The sequence below is a fragment of the Balaenoptera acutorostrata genome, chromosome 2 (genome assembly GCF_949987535.1).
Source record: "Balaenoptera acutorostrata chromosome 2, mBalAcu1.1, whole genome shotgun sequence".
In the NCBI taxonomy this organism is placed as follows: Eukaryota; Metazoa; Chordata; class Mammalia; order Artiodactyla; family Balaenopteridae; genus Balaenoptera; species Balaenoptera acutorostrata.
In genome coordinates this window covers 58,759,619-58,780,433 of record NC_080065.1, presented here as the reverse complement: position 1 = coordinate 58,780,433, position 20,815 = coordinate 58,759,619, and the positions used below count along the sequence as shown (strand labels likewise).

Sequence of the window (20,815 nt, the reverse complement as noted above, 5' to 3'; positions counted from 1 at the left end):
AGTTAAACGCTTATATTAGCAAATCTTCTGAACTACCCTGGCTTTCAACTATTATCTATTTGGACTGCAGAATCTCACCACAGATTTAGAACTGTGTGGACAGCATTTCCATGGATATTTTCAAATGAGCAGAGACAGTTTAAAATAGGAAGCATTTTTCTTTAATTGTGTAGGAAAAATATATGGCAAAATGGTACAATTCTTGGGCTTCCCTGGTGGCGCAGTGGTTGAGAATCTGCCTGCCAATGCAGGGGACACGGGTTCGAGCCCTGGTCTGGGAAGGTCCCATATGCCGCGGAGCGACTAGGCCCGTGAGCCACAATTGCTGAGCCTGCGCGTCTGGAGCCTGTGCTCCGCAACAAGAGAGGCCGTGACAGTGAGAGGCCCGCGCACCGCGATGAAGAGTGGCCCCTGCTTGCCGCAACTAGAGAAAGCCCTCGCACAGAAACGAAGACCCAACACAGCCATAAATAAATAAATAAATAAATAATTAATTAAAAAAAAAAAAATGGTACAATTCTTCACCAAATAGGGCTGCCTGTCAACTCCTTCATAACCTTAATAATAATTCCAACAACGATGCCAATGGTTAGTAAGACTCCAACTATGACTTCAACCAGGTCCACAATTTCTAACCCATCTATTCTCAACTGCTGTCTCTCTCTCCTTACTTTCTAAATGGAATGATCAGTCGTAACACTAGGGGCTATGGAATTCTGTTTCTGTCTTGGTCATGAATGAACTGGGCTTTTGAGAGTTAACATTCTCAAATGTACCCTTCCAGTAAACTCTGTTTTTGTGAGTAGCAGAGTTGTCACACCAGGTGATTCAGAGGACCCATTACTAGCACAGGGATTATTTATATCATCTTAAAGCCTAAATGTGAGGGTTTCTTCTACAAGCATTCAGAAGAGTGAGCATCTCAAAATGATGCACAGAACTCACACTAAACTAAAAAAGACATTTAAGAAGGTATCTTCTCTCTGGCATACAGAAGCTATTTTCTGTGTTCAAGGAAATAAATAGCTGTATTTTTGTGTTTTGTGTTCACACTTCTTTAAATACACACGGCTTGAAGAGAGGGGGAGTAGAGGCTGGAATCTGGAATGTAAGAAGGAAAAAAACTCAGCCTCAGTGTGATTTCCCAATATTCCTCTGCCTTCATCATTGAGAAGGGCTAAACTAAACTTCATAGCTAAAGAAAACTTACCAAGTTGGCATCTTTCTCTACAGTGAGGGAAGGGAGAGGATGTTTCATTGTAAGATGGTCTCAGTTTGAGAAATGCTATAGGACCACCACATCTGCTCTGCTTGAACAGAACTAAAATGCTCCTCTCACACAATATTTAAAGTTATGCAGAGCTGCATCTGCAGTGGTTGGTATTACATATCTCTTAAAGTGTACTTTTAAACAGCCCAAACAAAAAAGTACCAGAAGTACAGAAGTTTATCCTAACACTTTTAGTTACTGTAGAGATAGTACCATATTACAACCCAATGAGTTTTATTATGGTTACATGTCAGAACACAGAATGATCTATAATAAAACCTTTATTGTCCTAAATGGGAGATCTCATCTCGCATTAGCATTAATAAAAAGGTTGTACTTGGCAGAGGTTTTTTTTTTTATTAACCTGTTTGTTGGCTTTTTGTTTTAAGGATGGTACTCCTCTCTGGGAATTACCTATGGGAAGATAATTATTACACAAATTATAAAAACAAATTCCTATAACAATACTGAAGTGTGTACATCAATCCCAGACTTACCCTTAGGAGCAACTCTGCTAATATACAGCCAACAGCCCACATGTCCACACCTACACCATACATTCTAGCTCCAAATAGTAGCTCAGGGGCCCGATACCACCTGAAGAACAAAAAGAAATACTGTCATTTTAGGATGGAATTAAAGTATTTCTTAGAGAAAACTCCTCAGCAAAACATCATCTGCTGATGAAATGCACTTTTATGGATATATTAACTCAAGAAAAATTGGCTATAAAACCAACAAGTTCCATATTGCTGCCAGGAAATTACATACACCCTTAGTCCGTTCACTCTCCCACTTTGAGATGAGTAACACCTTCTTTCTCCAGGAACCCTCAACATCATCCTTCCTCTCAGCTGATGACCTTATTTCCTAATTCACTGAAATAATGCAAGTAATGAAAAAAAATTTCTACAGACTCACCTTCAGTCATTTGTATTCTCACAATCCGCCTTCCCATCCATAACTACAGATGAACTATCCTTGATTGTTTTTAAAGTCAATCCCTCAACTTGGGCACTGACACCCCACTCTCCTGCCTATTTTCAAGGATATTGCTCCTGCAATTCTCTCTTCTTTCTCCTACATCAACTTTTTGTTCTTACCAGATTTTTAACATCAATGTCAAACGTACCATTATTTTTTCTAGCCTTAAAAAATAAACTAAAATATAAAGAAACAAAAAACAAAAACTTCTTTGGACCCTACTTCCCCTAACAGTTACCCCTCATTCTCTGGTTGTCTGTTCTTACTGTCTCCATTTCCTCTTCTCTCATCCTCTTAAACCCATTTCAGTCAGGCTTTCATCCCACTGCTCCACCAAAACTGCTCTTGTCTAGGTTATCTAAATTGTTAATTCTCAGTCCTCACGTTAATTTGACCTATTAGTAGCATTTGATTTGCAAGAAGAGAAAGTATGAGAAATGGGTAGATGAAAAGCAGTGGCACACAATACTCATGTATGTGGGTCCCTGTTTTCCTGAGTCCCCAGTGTTCCTGAATGATGGGCTTAATCTTTCCAGAAATTACATGAACAACTACTTATATCCCTTACTTTTTACTCAGGGCTCAGGTGATTGACACTCAGTGAGATCTATCTGGAGGAAGGTGACAAAGTAATTTAAAAGGACAGAGAATCTGATGATCTTCTCAGATCCTTAAAAGAGTCAGAGAAATTAACAAATGTCATCTTGACAAGATAAAATCTACCATCCCTATCTATTTAATGTGATTTTTAGTTTTTATACATAAAAAGTATAAACAGAAAATGGAAGAAACTAATAATATGCAAAACCCAAATAAAAATGCACTGCTTTGTTTAGAGAATTTTCATTCACACTGAATGATATAAAATGTGGAACCAAGACTGACCAATAAAATAAACACAGGCCCCCCAAATCATGTGCTTATGTACAAGAATAGGGACTACAGTCCCAACCTACCTAACTAAACTGTATAAGAAGTATAAATTAATCCCAAAAATAACTTGGTAAATCTCTGAGGACAGACTTAAATTCAACTCCATTTGAAAGAAGGGCTGTATATTTTTTTCACTGTGGTAAGATATACATAATATAAAAAAGGGCTATATTTTTAATAAAATACCAATAGTAATCCCTGAACTCTGCCAAAATTTCAGAGAAGACAAATGCTCATTTGTGTAATCACAATCATTTGTGTATATCCTACACAATATAAGGTTTCAGTTAGTTAAGGAATCCTTACCTGGTTACAACCTGATGTGTATAAGCTCTATTGGGGCTCCCAAATGATTTGGCCAGGCCAAAATCTGCCAGTTTTAGAACTCCATTTTCATCTAGCAACAAGTTGTTTGGTTTTAGGTCCTATATAATGGAGGTTTTAAACAAACAAGTAAGCAGGGTGGAGAAGAATATCACAATGATACATTTAGTTGGCTTAAATTTAAACTTAGCAGAAATGGGCTAACACCCCAAATGTAAACAACCACCAATATTATTTTTATTGACAAAAAATCCTACAAAGCAAAATAAGATTGGCCATATTACTTAGTGAGACATTGGGTCAAGATACTTAATTTCACTGAACTTCAATTTACCTACTTCACAGGTTTGCCGTGAGGATTAAATTTAATATTTCCTGTAAAAACCCTAGTGTAGTGACTGGCTCATAGTAAGCATTCAATAAATAGCTGCTGCTATTTAATTTAGTAACAATATATATGGGGAATTCCCTGGCGGTTCAGAGGTTAGGGACTCTGCACTCTCACTGCTGAGGGCCCGAGTTCAATCCCTGGTCGGGGAACTAAGATCCCACAAGCCACGAGGCCAAAAACAAAACAAAAACAAACAAACAAAAAAACCCCCACTATGTATGAACTTCAGTAAATAAAAATATTAGGCATTTATAAGGATGAGGAATACAGTCTTCACAATCTATGCTAAAAATATATTAGCAATAACCTAAAAGGGATTCCAAGTGTAAGTATGAGAATTACTAACTATAACTTATATATTTTTAGCTATTTCATCTAAATAGGGTGCCTACGAACACCTACCTGTCTAAATTATCAGCCTTGTTCTAGTAGCTGAATGCTCCTAACAATGACTCAGCCATTTCAGAAATTTTATTTCATTATTTCCTAGAATTTTGGAGCTACTAGAAATATTTTTCCAAAGGTATTTTTGCATTGCATAATTTAATCCAGACTCCCACTGTTTTTGGTTTTGTTTATTTTTTTCCCATTACAACAGTATAGCACAAAGAACACTGGACTTCAGGCCAAAATGTCTAGGTTCTAATACTGTTGTCAGTTGTCAGCTGCTGACCTTGAAAAAAAATATGTAACTTTGGTCAGCAACTTAGCTCTTCAACTATGAAAAACACGAAGGACTAGGTCTCTTCCATTTCTAAATTTCACATAGTAATTCAGAGTCCTCACAGCACCACGTCGTGGAACTGAAGGGAGCACACAGAGGAAGAAGGTTGGATAAAATGGCCCAGCTCTATCTTGTAACAATTCACATATTCAGACCTTTTGTGTAATAAATTGGCTACATAAAGTCTGACTACAACGTGAAGAAGCAATACTACTTGGTTAAAAACCTTACCCTATGTAGAATCCAATGTTGATGTAAATATTCTAATCCTTGAAGAGTCATCAACATGTAGGCTTTGATGTGTGATGGTGTCAGCACAAGACTGTTATCTTTTATTATAACCTGTAAAGCAGGCATACAATATACAGGTACGCTTTATTATTCCAAATGGACTCTACTATATAAAATCATTTACAGACATAAAATGGATTTATTCATAGAGGAGAATCTCAAGAGAGATTGCCTAACTCTCCTTAGGAAGTACTGACAGAACCTCCAATTATACGGTTAGGGAAAGTATCTTTGGTTTGGAAAGAAAGTAGTGCTTTATGTCCTACTGCTTTGTTTTTAGGCATCCATGTAGCAAACATCTGTTGTTTTCACTTGCCCCCAGATACACAGCCCCTTCTGACAACAGCATTCAACACTCCATCTGTTCCCAGCTTAGTCCACGTGGTTAAAACAGGACTGTGCACTACCTGTAGCCTTCAGAGGTAGACACACGACCCAGGCATGGTCAGTCACCACACTGCAGCCTGCTTTCCAAACTAGCTCAGGGATGGATATGTGAGCCAAGCCAAGGCAAATACTTGTGCTAGAATCAAAGGGAACAAAGCACTTTCTTTCCTCAGGGATTTTTAAACTCTAAGGATAGAAGCCTGCAAGTGCCTGAGCCACTATATTGAGAAATTCTACCCATGAACAAGGCAACAGAGAAGAAAACACTGAGTTAAAGTGAAAGACTGTGTTACGTTAGCATTATTTGTGAACTATGCCTCAAGTCAGTCAGTTTATTCCTAGACTTTTCGTTATATGAGCTAAAAATTCACATTTTCTTTTTTTAAAATAGGTAAAATATACCCTTTTAATCTCACAGTTCTATGAATTTTAACAAACACATCCAGTTGTGTAACCACTACCATAATCAAGACATAGTTTCATAACCCCCTAAACTCTCCCCAGGCCACTCTCTACTCAATCCTCCCCTCGATTCCCAACCCAGGCAACCACTGATCTGATTTCTTTTATTTATTTATTTATTTATTTATTTTTGGCTGTGTTGGGTCTTCGTTTCTGTGCGAGGGCCTTCTCTAGTTGTGGCAAGCGGGGCCACTCTTCATCGCGGTGCGCGGGCCTTTCACCGTCGCGGCCTCTCTTGTTGCGGAGCACAGGCTCCAGACGCGCAGGCTCAGTAGTTGTGGCTCACGGGCCCAGTTGCTCCACGGCACATGGGATCCTCCCAGACCAGGGCGCAAACCCGCGTCCCCTGCATTGGCAGGCAGACCCTCAACCACTGCGCCACCAGGGAAGCCCCTGATCTGATTTCTGTTCCTTTAATTTTGCCTTTTCCAAAAAATCATACATGGAATCATATAATATCAATAGCTTTTTGAGCCTGGCTTCTTTCATTTAGTATAATGTATTTGAGATTCACCTATACTGTTGCATATGTTAGTAGTTTGTTTCTTTTTATTCTCAAATAGTATTCCACTTTATGATTATACATTCACTTAATGAAAGCTATTTGGATTGTTTCCAGTTTGGGTAGTGACAAATAAAGCTAAACATCTGTGTAGTCATGTTTTTGTTTCTCTTGGATAAATAAATACGTAGAGGTGGTATTTACTAGATTGTACCTTAAGTGTATATTTAATTGTATAAGAAACTGCTTAACTGTTCTCCAAAGTGGCTGCATCACTTTGCATTCTCATCAGCAGTGTATGAGAACTCCACTTGTTCCACATCCTTGGAATGTCCATTATTGAGATTCAATTAATATTAATGAAAAGCATAAAATCTTATTTTTCTCAAAAAGAAACCTGGCTTTCAAAAGGATACTCTGTGATAATATCACAAAGAAGTTCCAAATCCTCCAAAGCCAAACACTCATTTTTCTAAAAAGTAATGTCAATAAGGTATTGGGAACTTGGTAGACACAATGTTATTGAAATCCAACTCTTGTATTTAACCCTGGGAATATGGCTAAATGATTCAGAAGATCTTTGACTTGAGAACACATCTAGATTTCAACAAAATTAAGCATTCTTTTGACTGCCAGTATCTTCAAAGGTAGAAAATAAACATTTAGATTCTCTTTTGATAAATAGAGAAAAAAAATTCCTCCAGGAATTTTAATCTTACCTCTAGGTCAGTTTCCATAAAATCAAAGACAAGGCTAATATTAGATTTATGTCCAAAAGCATCAAGGAGCTGCAAAACAAAATTTAAAAAAAATCAACATGTGATTCTCTATTAAACACTTGACAGTATTATACCAACTGAAGTAATTTTAAAAAACTTAAACAAGCATTTGGATTGTTGATAATTCTCTGTAAAGTTTAAATAATTTTATTAAATTTAATATTTATCCTTTTTTTTCGCTAGGAATTAGTACTTTGAAGCACAAGATATTAAACCTTACTATTAAAAAAAAATCACTAAATACTTAACCTCTCCCTCCAAATTTTGGAGTTATAATAAAGATATGAATTAATGAAAACCTCATTTAAGTCTCCAATTTAGAAAAATTCCCAAACTTGGTACTTAAGAATATCCTACAAATAGCATCAGCAGCTATCATTCATTGAATGAGCGTGTTCTCTATGCCAGGCACTATCCCAGGTACTTTACATGTATTCAGTGAGCTAGTCTCATAACAACGCTATGAGGTAGGGGCTATGGCACAGAGTTCAAGGGAACTTGCTAAAGGTCTTACACATGCTAGAGCTCTCTAGGCTTCAAAATGATCTCTGACAAAGTTAGCCTGCATGCCAATATTTATTTAATCAGTTGTATAGTTTTTAAGACACTGACTACAAGAACAATTAGGATAGAAAATAAATTTCAGCCTTTTTGCAAGGCTCATCTAGAACAACTTATCTTGCTGAGCCTTCAATCAACATCTACCACATTCAGGAAAGGCAGGGTCCCAAATCCCAGAAACAACTTAGATCATACTCACACCAATTATATTTGGATGACTTAGCTCCTGTAATAATTTTATCTCTCTTAAAGCTGTTCTATTTATACCTACATAAAAAGGCAAAGAAAAAAGTGAAAAATAATTCTGAAATCTCAAACCTTCTTGTAAACATATTTTTTGGGAAAGGTCAGTCTGACGAAATAGCGATGACTATTCCTCAGGAAAAAAAATAACAATTTTTATGACATACTTGTTTCCATTTTATATTGCTTTATTTTTAAAATAGCTTAGCACAGACTATGATAAATGGTGTAAAAAGTATTCACTTTATCTGTGAGATATCAGATCTGAAGACTGCTGGAAAAACATGTACACAAGTGTGTAGCATATAGGTGAGAAGTTAATGGCTCCCTTCTCTTGCCTTATGAATATCAGTGGCAGATTCTTTAAGCTAACAGCAAACTAGTGATTAGATACCATCTTGCCCAATGTGAAGGATGGAACTCAACGTTTAAAATAAAATCTGGTACTAGTTATTACAGAGATGATGGATCCTTTATATAGGAACTATTTCTTGATGACTAAATAGGACTTAGCACTCTAGCAAATAAGGCTTTGGAAGAAGGGATAAAAAAAATCTTCCCACCCCCATACATTTATTCTATAGTAAGCTTTGTATAATTCCATGAATCCTGAATTTTCAAAGTAATCAGAAGCTCAGAAGAAGAAGAAACAATGGCTTGTAACAACACCTAAAGCAGTAATGAAGACATCAAGACAAGTCACTAATAACCTTGCTGTCTTCCATCTACTTAGATGACTTGAATATTCTTCTGAACACCTAAATGGTGAAAATCACAAATATCCTATCTCTATCCTGAGTCTATCTTTACTCTTCTGGGACCCTGCAATAACTCTATCCAGAACCATTGTTAACTTTAATTAATACTTTGTTCTCTTCCTCACTGAGATTAGAACCTTTCCTGTTCTGTCAGATTACATGAAATAAGTTACTTACCATCTTTAGCTTCTGATCTATGTCCAAGTTTGATCTGGCAGAGGAAAAAACAAACACATTAGAAATATGTTAAATTATTTAGACCAATGCATATATATAAACTCTTCAAGGACTTCGCTGGTGGCGCAGTGGTTAAGAATCCACCTGCCAATGCAGGGGACATGGATTTGAGCCCTGTTTCAGGAAGATCCCACATGCCGTGGAGCAACTAAGCCCGTGCGCCACAACTATTGAGCCTGCGCTCTAGAGCCCGCGAGCCACAACTACTGAGCCTGCATGCCACAACTACTGAAGCCCACGCACCTACAGCCTGTGCTCCACGACAAGAGAAGCCACTGCAATGAGAAGCCCATGTACCACAACAAAGAGTAGCCCCCGCTTGCCACAACTAGAGAAAGCCCACGCGCAGCAACAAAGACCCAAAGCAGCCAAAAATAAATTAATTAATTAAAAATTTTTTTAAATTCTTAAAAAAAAAACTTATAGCAAAAATACATAGCAACTCATATGTAGCTAGTATTAGTAGGCAAGAAGGGAGTGGGAATCATGAATCAGAAAGGCAAAATTAACAATATAAGAAAGGATCAAGTACCTATCATTCCTTTCCCCTTAAGTTTTGAATTACACATCTTTGTTAGATTAAATGAGGAACAAATAATTAAACGCATAGAGGCTAATAAACAAAACGAGCACTTCAAGTTAGACTACTTGGGAGGAAATACGTAACACATAAAATAAGATGCTTAATGTGTCCAATAATATGCTCCCAGGGACCACATTTTCCAAAAAGAAAAATTACAAATTGCGATGGATATAGAAAATGGTTATACTGTTGTTACTGTGAATAAGCACATCAAACTGCATTAATAGGTTCAGTCTTACACAAAACCAAGTACCAGGTTAAAGAACAAGAGCTAACTACTTTATACAATGATAGTGTAACCAAGAATACAAAAAAAAAAATCCTACTCCAGAAAATCAACTATTCTACCTTAAAAAATATCCCCCACCTATATACTACAAACAGAACTTTTAATTTAAAGGTAGGCTATTTATTATAGCACCAAAAAATATAAGGCACTTAGGAATAAAGCCAACAAGAGATGTATGAAGCTTTCCATGAACACTATAAAGCACTCTTAAAACATGCTTAAGAAATGAGATCAAAATAAACATAGATAGTATGTTCATGGATAGAAAGACTCAATATCATAAATATGTCAAATATGTCAATTCTCTTTAATGGAACTAAATGTAAAGTACAACAGCATTTTTCAAGGACATTGACAAATGGATTCTAAACTTTATATGGAAAAGTAAGGAGCTAAGAACAGATAATTTAAAACATTATTACATTTTCTAAACACAATTAAAAATAGACTAGTTTCATGAAGCCATCTACTTCATCACCCAGATTCAATAATTACCAATATTTTGCCATACTTAATTCATTCATCCTCCCCTTTTTGTTGGCTACAATATACACTTTTTCAAGTCCCAGACTTCATGTTATTTCATCCCTATACTCTTTAAGTAGGCACCTCTACAACGTGGACATTTTCTTACATAACTATAATGCCATTCTCATACCTAACAAAATTAATAATAATGCCAAAGTAGCATATAATAACTAGTTCATATTCAAATTCTCCTGATCTGTTTCAAATTTCTCAACTGACCCATACAGTAAGCCAAGATAATTTTGAAGAAAAACAGCTATGTGGGACTTACCAGACTTCAAGACTTTATAAGGCAATAGTAATTATAGACTTATTGTATTGGAGCAGGGATGGGGGAAAAAAAAAGTCAACCGGGCTTCCCTGGTGGCGCAGTGGTTGAGAATCTGCCTGCCAATGCAGAGAACGCGGGTTCGAGCCCTGGTCTGGGAAGATCCCACATGCCGCGGAGCAACTCGGCCCGTGAGCCACAATTACTGAGCCTGCGCGTCTGGAGCCTGTGCGCGGCAACGAGAGGCCGCGATAGTGAGAGGCCCGCGCACCGCGATGAAGAGTGGCCCCCGCTTGCCACAACTAGAGAAAGCCCTCGCACAGAAACGAAGACCCAACACAGCCATACATACATACATACATACATACATACATAAAAAGAATGTAAGCAGACAAGAATATCATTAAAAAAAAAAAAAAAAAAAAAAGTCAACCAGTAAAAAAGAATAGTGTGCCCAGAAACAGATCCAAGTGGAAACTGGAACTTGGCATTACAACTCACCAGGAAAAGGATATACTATCAATAGTGTTGAGAGAGCTGGGGAAAAAATATGGGATCCCCATACTACACAACAAAGAAAATTTAATTCCAAATGGAATGAAGGCCTAAATGTGAAAAGCAATACTTCAAAATTTTTAGACGAAAATATAGTAGAATTCTTTATAACCTGGAGGTAGGGAAGCACACAAAAAAGGGAACCAATAAAGGGAAAAAATGGACAAATTTAACCAGATTAAAATTTTAAATATCTGTGCCTCAAAACATACCATAAGTCAACTAAAAGCCCAGCCAAAGACTGGGAGATGATGATGGAAAAAATTTTTACATACTGAAGTATGGAGAAGTCATTCTGGTTTATACATGATTTAACAAACTTTTTGCTAACTAGAACAGCCTGTTTTGTGGTCTATCAAACACACATTGTACATCTGCTTTTAACCACTGAAAAAAAAAGGGTGCATTGTCCCGAAGTAAAGAATGTCCATTTTGAAGATAGGGATAAATGCCTCCCTTCCAGGGACTTCAGTAGTAGTACTCCTTTGATGATAAGGCTCCCTACCCAGGGGCCAAGGCCATACTGACTCACTGCGTACTCGGTGATCTGTCTTCAGCTGATCTTTTTTTTTTTTTTTTTTTTTTGAAACTTTGAAGGAATGTACCCTGTCATGCTTGATGTTTTCTGTGTTTTCTGTTCTGACAAGATATAAACTATGCTGAAAACCATACTTCTTCAGAACAGTTCCTCAGGGCTATCTGACAGACTGTCTTCTGGGCTATAATCCTCAGTTTGGTTTGAATAATACTCTTCTATTCTTATTATAGATCGGTTATTGATTGTTTACAGCAACGAGGGTATCTTCAGTGCATATTTCTGATAGAGGATCGGTATCCAGACTATATAAGAAATTCCCCACCAAATCAACAGGAAAGAAAAAAAGGTAGGCAACCTAACAGAAAAAGTCTAGAAAGCCAATAAATCTAGGAAAAGATGATCAACCTCGCTGGTAATCAGAGAAATATTAATTGAAAAAACAACCATATACCATTTTTGATCCATCTAACTGACAACTGTTGTAAAGTCTGACAATACAAAGATGGTGAGAATGTGGTGGGATGTTAAACTTATCCCACCATTTTGGAGAGCAATTTGACAATATCTGGCGACGTTGCTGTGTATTCTCTATGCAGCAACAATTCATAATTGGTTTCAACTAAAGATACATTCTCTAGAGAAACTCACATATGTATAAGAGTGTCTGTAGAAGGACTGTATAAAAGTAAAACATTAAAAAAAAAAGCTTAGGGCTTCCCTGGTGGCGCAGTGGTTGAGAATCTGCCTGCTAATGCAGGGGACACGGGTTCGAGCCCTGGTCTGGGAAGATCCCACATGCCACGGAGCAGCTGGGCCCGTGAGCCACAACTACTGAGCCTGCGCGTCTGGAGCCTGTGCCCCGCAACGGGAGGGGCCGCGATAGTGAAAGGCCCGCGCACCGCGATGAAGAGCGGTCCCTGCACCGCGATGAAGAGTGGCCCCCACTTGCCGTTAACTAGAGAAAGCCCTCGCACGAACCGAAGACCCAACACAGCCAAAAAAATAAAGAAATAAATAAATAAAAAGTAGCTATAAAAAAAAAAAAAAGCTTAAATGTTTATCAACAAGAGTTTGGATAGACCAATTTTAGTGTAGCCACATAATAGAATCTAATCATTGATGAGCATGAATAAACCAGATCTACATGTGTCCATCTGGAAGATTTCAGAAATAATACTGATTCAGAAAAACAAGCTGCAGAAGAATATCGCCTGCATGCGTGCCTGTGTGTGTGTGTGTAGGGAGAGAAAGAGTTTAGAAGTATGCAATATTATATATATTGTTGAGATACACAAAACAAATACTGAAAAATAAGAAAGGCTCCAAAAAACTACCATAGGGGACTGGTTAAATAAATTGGGAAACATAAATTCAATACAATTGTTTAAAAAGGATAAGGTAGATTAATGATGTCTTAAAAGTCCAAAATACAATAGGCAAAAGAATACAGAATACATAGCTTATTATTCATTTTTTTGGTAAAATTAAACATGTCAGTAAATGAGTGGGAGTAGAAATTGAGTGTTGGGAGAGGAAGGTGCACAAGCACCAAATCTCCAATGTTTACAGTATGAAGTATAGAAAATGCCTAAAACTAGGGAAAGAGACCACTCATGAAATAATGATAAGCATACTATCTAAAGAAATGTATGTAAATAGCAGAGAAAACAGTTTTGGAGTTGAAAGTGATTGCTCCAAGGAGTGAAAACCAGGGGTAGAGGAGACAGGCATGCTTGGCCTAGTAACTGACTTTTTTAAAAAAAATGTTTTGAGGGCTTCCCTGGTGGCGCAGTGGTTGAGAATCTGCCTGCTAATGCAGGCGACACGGGTTCGAGCCCTGGTCTGGGAAGATCCCACATGCCACGGAGCAACTGGGCCCGTGAGCCACAATTGCTGAGCCTGCGCGTCTGGAGCCTGTGCCCCGCAACGGGAGGGGCCGCGATAGAGAAAGGCCCGCGCACCGCGATGAAGAGCGGTCCCCGCACCGCGATGAAGAGTGGCCCCCGCTTGCCGCAACTGGAGAAAGCCCTCGCACGAACCGAAGACCCAATACAGACAAAAATAATAAACAAATAAATAAATAAATAAATAAAAAGAAAATCCTTAAAAAAAAAAAAAAATGTTTTGAGAAATAACTGGTTTGGTAGAAGGAGAAATATTTCTGCTTCTTTTTTTTTTTTGAGGTACAGTTGATATACACTATTATATGTTTCAGGTGTACAACATAGTGATTCACAATTTTTAAAGGTTATATATTCATTTATATAAAGGTTATATTGCATAAAACCACAAAGATGTACTATTTGAAATAAAAATTAAATGTAAAAGAATATTCCAGGGCTTCCCTGGTGGCGCAGTGGTTGAGAATCTGCCTGCCAATGCAGGGGATGCGGGTTCGAGCCCTGGTCTGGGAGGATCCCACATGCCGCAGAGCAGCTGGGCCCGTGAGCCACAATTACTGAGCCTGCGCATCTGGAGCCTGTGCTCCGCAACAAGAGAGGCCGCAATAGTGAGAGGCCCGCGCACCGCGATGAAGAGTGGCCTCCACTTGCCACAACTGGAGAAAGCCCTCGCACAGAAACAAAGACCCAACACAGCCATAAAATAAATAAATAATTAATTAAATAATTTAAAAAAAAAAGAATATTCCATTATGGGTCACTTTAAAGGGGTACAAGTCTATCACTGAGAAATAGGATGAATTCTAAATCCTAGTTTATGATAAAAGTAAGCAAACAAGAAAACCCACTAGGATTTTCAGAAAACCACAGAATTCAATGAGATTATACCAATTTGAAGAGACTATATCAGTCAATACATTTTTAATGAGTGCCTGCAAATGTACTAGACACAGTCCTAAATATGATTCAAGTGGTAGTAAATAGAAAATAAACTCATAGGTAAAAGATTTTAGATTTTGATAAACACTATGAAATAATAATAGAGAAATATGCAAAGAACACCAGGTAAGAAGGGAGGCACACCTGTTTTAGCTAGAATGACCAGCAAAGGCATGTATGTACAGGAGATATTTGACTGAGATCTAAATGATAAGGAATCAGTCATGATTCCTGATTACATGATTACTCAAGTTTTCGAGTAAAAATATACTAACCAGAAGGCAGAGCAAATGCAATGATACTGGGACTGGGATGAATTTAATGTATTCAAGGGACAGAAAGGTCAATGTGGCTAGAATAAAGTGAACCAGGGGTAGAATCAGAAAAATAACTTTAGAAAGAATTAACAAAGTTAAGGGTTTCACAAGGGAGTAGCTATGGCATTGGTTTATAGAACATAAACTGGAAAAGGAGATGAGACACGTCAGAAAAAGTAAAAAAGATAACAATGGCAGGAATGATTGTGGAAAGGAAGAGTGGGAAGCAGGTGTTAAGAGTATGAGAGGGATGTGCTTCAAAGGAATTAGGGATTTTCAAGGAGAAAGGTTCAAAGCAGCAACAGGAATAATAAGGAAGGTGGTCACCTAAGCCACCAACAGGCCTGAGGTGTGAAGAAACCAAGCTTCTCTTGAGAAGGTTACTGATTTCCGTAGTATGGGAAAAGGCAATCAACCTGGGAGCAGGACACCTGGATCTAAATCCCGGCTCTAGCAATTACTATCTGTGCCATCTTGATGAGTCACCTAATCTCTCTCAGCTTCAGCCACCTCAAGTGTAAAATAGAGATACTTTACCTACTTCATGGGCTCTTATGAGGATTAAATGAAAAAACGAGGGTGAAAATGCTTGTATATAGAAAGTTAGCTAAATATGACCGAAGTTTCTTGAATGAATGTGAGTAAAAAAGCTACTAACACCATTAAAAAAAAACCCCGCACCACAGCAATGTCATTAATGCTGGCAAAAGCCTTTCATGGTAAACCTGTACTCAGGAAATACAGATATACAAAGTGGATGCAGGTGAGGCAGAAATAGGGACCTGGAAAGGTCAGGTGTTCTGAGGACCCAACAGACGAGCAGTATTTGTCCCCTTTGCCAATGTCTGCGTTTACAAAACAAACATAACACACAGCTTCCTCTTCATTTCAATTTCAATGAATGCAACGAAACACAAGTTCAACACGAGTTCCACCTTGGAACACAAGACACTAAGAAATTCTAGTTTCTTTGAAAATGACCTAAGTAACTCCTCACTAGCAGAGCACGGTCAAGAGAAGTAAAACGGTCAGGCGCCAGCTCCCATATACACAATCTTCAAGGAGACTCAAGGAAAAACAAACTGCAACTCACTTTCTTAATGGCGACAATTTGGTTGGTGTTCTTGTCTCTGGCCTTGTAAACCGTGGCAAACTAGAGAGAAGAAGAGGAATAAAGTTAAGTTGGTGAGAGTTTTTTTGGTTTGTGTTTGCCTTTTAATTTTTTTAGATTTGGGGAAGCAAGGAACCCAGGGTTCTTGGAAAAAAACTCGCGGCGGCTTGAAACGTGGTGGGGCCGTCCACGTCCCGTTCCAGTCTATCCTTCGGAGAAGGCCGCTCAAGGTCTCATGTCCAGGGTGGACGGAGGGGCCGCAGGAGGGGTCTGGGCAGCCTCCCGCAAGCAGAACGAGTAGCGTGGCCCGTCCCCTGGCTTCCACAAGAAAACCCGTGACGGTGTGAGGCGGCCCGGCGTTCCCTGCTCAGGGCCCTCCGAGCCCCGCCCGAGAATCTCACCTGTCCCTCCCCGAGGAAGTCCAGTTTTTCATAACGCTTTGCTCGCGACTTCACGTCCACAGCCATCTGTCGCGCTGAGCTCGACTCCAACTGAAAAGCGGGGGAACTCCCCAGACAGCAAGAATTTAAAGCACCTTAAAGCCTCCCACAGCCACTTCCGCCCACTGAGCACCGATGCTTCATTAGCTCCGCCCCACTTCCGGGGTGGGCGGGGATGCTGTTAAGTAGGTCCGGCCAGAGCCCGCCCTAAGGGAGCAAGAGGCAGGGCTGGAGGGCTCTTCTGCGCAGCACCCCGCCCTACCACGTGACCGCAGATTGTCCCGGAAGCGGGGTGCTCTCGGTGGTGGCTAACTGTGTCACCCTGTTACCGTTTTAACTTAGATACTTTCTTCACTATCGAAGACAGATCAGCGCTCTGATACGATGCTCTGTGTTCACGATTTAATAGGTGTGTATGAGGGCGGAAGGCTCGGCCTTGTCTCTGATCTCGCTCTCTAGTTTTTGCTCAAGGGTGTCCTGTCACCATGGTTACTGTGGACGCCTAAGCCGACAATTTCAGGTTACTTAAGCGAGTGCCCAGTTCTTAAGGGCTGATCAAGAGGCATTCTTAGTCCTTTATGAAGAAGCACGTCTAGGCAAACAAGTTCCAAGTCAACTGAACAATTTTGTGCTGTGGAACAGACTTCTGGCCATCCGTTTTCTACCCTGTAAGGTGGAACTAGCAGACTACGTCATAGGTGGTTGCGAGAATTAAATGAAACTTGCACAAAGTTTAGACATAGTGCTCAATGGTTAACTGTGATCAGTACCCAACTTTGATTCTCATAAGTTTTCATACAAATCAACAAACAATTAATTCATTTATTCAACGAATATATATTGAATGCTTAGTATATGCCAGGCTCTGTTGCAGACTCTGAGAAATCAGCAGGGGAAAAACAAATATCAGTGCCTTCCAATGGGAGGAGATAATTAAAATATGCTATAATACATAGTGATAAGTGCTACAGAGATAATAAAGCTGGGAAAGGGGATAGATAGTAGGGTTTGTGATTTTCAATAGGGTGGTACCAGAAAGACATTACTGAAAAGCCACTGCAGAGTTTTGAGCAGACAAGTGATATCAGACTTAATGTTTTAAAACTCGCCCTTTGACTGTTGTGAGAGATTACACTGTAAACTTAGAGGGGCAAGGAAAACCAAGAAGGCCAGTTAAAGAATTAGTGCAGGAATCCAGATGGTTGTATTGAGGGTACCAGTTTGGCTTCTAGCCAATACGATTTGCTGACAGACTGGACATGGGTTGTGGGGGAAGAAAAGGATAATTCTAAGGTTTTGAGCTGGAGCATTTGATGCTTCTAAGAGTTGAGAATCCTGATTTTCAGAGTTAGGTTGAAGAAGGCAGCAAAATACAAAAACTCATAACTTACTCAAGGTAATACAGTGTAAAGGCTGAGTCCTTACTCTGGATCTAGGCTACCTGCATATGAATACTGGCCCCACCACTATTCATTTACTAGGTTTATGATTTGGGCAAATTATTTAACATTTCTGTTGCTAGTTTCTTCTGTAATAGGACCTACTCACTGGGTTGCTGTAAGGCTTAAATGACTGCACACGTCAGAAACCCTTAGCATACTGACTGTGCAGTTTATATTAGCCATCACATAACTATTACTGGTCACCTTCCAGATCTTTGTCACTACTTGGGTCTTTATTGAGCGTTGATATATTCATTAAGCAAAATTCTCCTATGTTGCAGAAAACATACCATCTCTACCACTTATATCTCTTTTTTTTTTTTTTTTTAAAGGATTTTCTTATTTATTTATTTATTTATTTTTGGCTGTGTTGGGTCTTCGGTTCGTGCGAGGGCTTTCTCCAGTTGCGGCAAGCGGGGGCCACTCTTCATCGCGGTGCGGGGACCGCTCTTCATCGCGGTGCGCGGGCCTTTCTCTATCGCGGCCCCTCCCGTCGCGGGGCACAGGCTCCAGACGCGCAGGCTCAGCAATTGTGGCTCACGGGCCCAGCTGCTCCGTGGCATGTGGGATCTTCCCAGACCAGGGCTCGAACCCGTGTCTCCTGCATTAGCAGGCAGATTCTCAACCACTGCGCCACCAGGGAAGCCCAATCTCTACCACTTATATCTCTTAATTGTGGCAAGTCATACCTAGTGATATGTGGTGTCATGTGACTTAGGTCATTGTTCCTTCTAAAAGACATCACTGTTAACAGTAATCTAACCTCACTTGTAGTAGAAACAAGCTAAATAGTGAGCTAAATTTGAGGCTTGAGGTTCCCAAGTGTGCCATGGCATATGAATTGATAATCACATTATACCATGCTGCTGACAAGTAAATTCCTATATTGGGACATTTTAAATAGGGTAACAAAGGCAATGTTTAAGTGATATTCTGGGTTCATTAGGGCACTGTATAAATATAAGATACCATTCAGCATCTGTATAGCATTTTACAATTAAGAAAACGCTTTCACACACCAGTAGTAGCCAGCTTCTAAGATGGCCCTAATGATTCTTGCCTTCTGGTATTAATGCACTTGTGTAGTTTCCTCACACAATGAAACAGGCTGTTCTGTGTGACTAATAGAGTATTGCAGAAATGAATGTGTATAACTTGAGTTTAGATCATAAAGAGGTATTGCTGCTTCTGCCTGTACACTTGGATCATTTGCTCTGGGGGAAGTCAGCCATCATGTCATGAATTCATTCAGGCAGCCCTGTAGAGAGGCCTAGGTGGAGGGGAACTGAGGCCTCCTGCCAACAGCCAGCATCAACCTGCCAGCTATGTGAGTGAGCTATCTTGGAGATGGATGGTCCAGCCCCAGTGAAACCTTCAGATAACTGCAGCCCCAGGTGGCATTGATTGCAACCTCATGAGAAACACTGAGCAGAACTGCCCAGCCAAGCTGCCCCAGAATTCCTGACCCAGAGAAACCATGAGCTATTAAGTGAGTGTTATTTTCAGCCACTAAATCTGGGGGTGATTTGTTACAATGTAGTAGACAATACACTAATTTGATCCTGCCTATCACACTGTATAGTACTGGAGAAAAAACTCCGAGTTGGACAAACTGAGCAATTTGCTAACGGTTACAGATACATAAGTGTTTAACTCCTAAATGAAAACACAAGCTATTTACTCGATAAGTCAAGCCCAAATTCTTTCTATGACACCATCCTCCTTGGGAGCTCATCCTATGACAGCAATTCCCACTAACATCCTTTTGCCATACCTCTAGTCATAAATTCTGTAGAAGTGATATATTTTTTCATTGGAACTTTCATGGCAGCAGCTGTGGTAAAGGTGGTCCTCAGACAGTTCCAGTATCGGGGTTTCTAACTGCTGGCCCACGGCATTACTCAAGCCACTCTTCATTTCCTGCACCTACTCTGTTTCTGAGAGCAAAAAAATTGCCTTGGGCTTCCTTTTACTGAAATGAGAAAGCTAAGGAGAAAAAAGAGAATAGTGCTAGTTTTTTAAGAAATTTTTCCAAGTATATTTTTGAAATAATAAAAAAGAAATCATGAGTCATGTACTTCTCATGAGTTACCAGAATAGCTCATTGCTAGCACCAAACTCCTATTTCACATTCGAGTTGGGCAACATTTATACTAGGCCACAATACATAATTTACACGAAAAGCAGATCAACTCTGAAATAGTAAAAAAGAAAAAAAAGTATAAAGATTAATCCATACGCAACTGGGCAAATACAAAAATGTACTCAACAATTCTACTGTGTCAATTACTCATGAGTTACCCTTACTATTAGGGATGACTTCTTTAACGCATAGTCTAGAAATCATTAAAGGTATAGAAGAGAATTTATTTCACTTTGTGAGGCTTTACTTTCACAATCATACATACCCTTGGCACAGGAAGAGCCTATTAAAATTCTGTAAATTGCCTTAAGGTGAATAGGTTGATTTTATGAGGCTTTTGGACAATGAAGTTTGAGAAGGTTTATGATTATCAGGATTTGTACACATGATCACAATCAAAACAGTAAAATAAACCAAAGAACAAGATTTTCTTAACACCCCTAAAAACATAATAACTTAAAATTTCTGGTCAAATGTTATTCCTATGCTATATTCATTTTGATCTCTTATTTTCCATTTTATACTGTGACATTTTTTTCTGAACACAGGTTACATAATCTTTTGTGTTAACTCCCTAGTCTTTTTTTTTTTTTTTAAATTAATTAATTTATTTATTTATTTTTGGCTGTGTTGGGTCTTCGTTTCTGTGCTAGGGCTTTCTCTAGCTGCGGCAAGCGGGGGCCACTCTTCATCGCGGTGCACGGGCCTCTCACCATCGCGGCCTCTCTCGTTGCGGAGCACAAGCTCCAGACGCGCAGGCCCAGCAGTTGTGGCTCACGGGCCTAGCCGCTCCGCGGCATGTGGGATCCTCCCAGACCAGGGCTCGAACCCGCGTCCCCTGCATTGGCAGGCAGATTCTCAACCACTGTGCCACCAGGGAAGCCCACTCCCTAGTCTTAATACCACAAAGTCATC

At 39.3% G+C, this 20,815-nt stretch overlaps 1 protein-coding gene across 5 annotated transcripts in view; it reads right to left on the bottom strand.

The window, feature by feature from the left end:
• The window catches only part of CDK7 (cyclin dependent kinase 7), a 35,122-nt gene extending 18,178 nt beyond the window's left edge, over positions 1-16,944 (bottom strand). For 2 of the 5 annotated variants that reach the window (XM_057540251.1, XM_057540250.1), the window contains exons 1-8: positions 16,277-16,942; positions 15,858-15,917; positions 8,787-8,820; positions 7,808-7,875; positions 6,988-7,056; positions 4,858-4,968; positions 3,494-3,612; positions 1,768-1,867 (exon numbers count right to left, since the gene is read on the bottom strand). In XM_057540251.1, coding sequence (XP_057396234.1) covers positions 1,768-1,867; positions 3,494-3,612; positions 4,858-4,968; positions 6,988-7,056; positions 7,808-7,875; positions 8,787-8,820; positions 15,858-15,917; positions 16,277-16,342 — 627 coding nt within the window. In that variant the 5' untranslated portion in view covers positions 16,343-16,942. Of the gene's footprint in view, positions 1-1,767; positions 1,868-3,493; positions 3,613-4,857; positions 4,969-6,987; positions 7,057-7,807; positions 7,876-8,786; positions 8,821-15,857; positions 15,918-16,276 lie in introns of all 5 variants that reach the window. The other 3 variants (XM_007175984.2, XM_057540252.1, XM_007175985.2) reach the window with 3 other exon arrangements.
• Between the last annotated feature and the right edge of the window lie 3,871 nt (positions 16,945-20,815).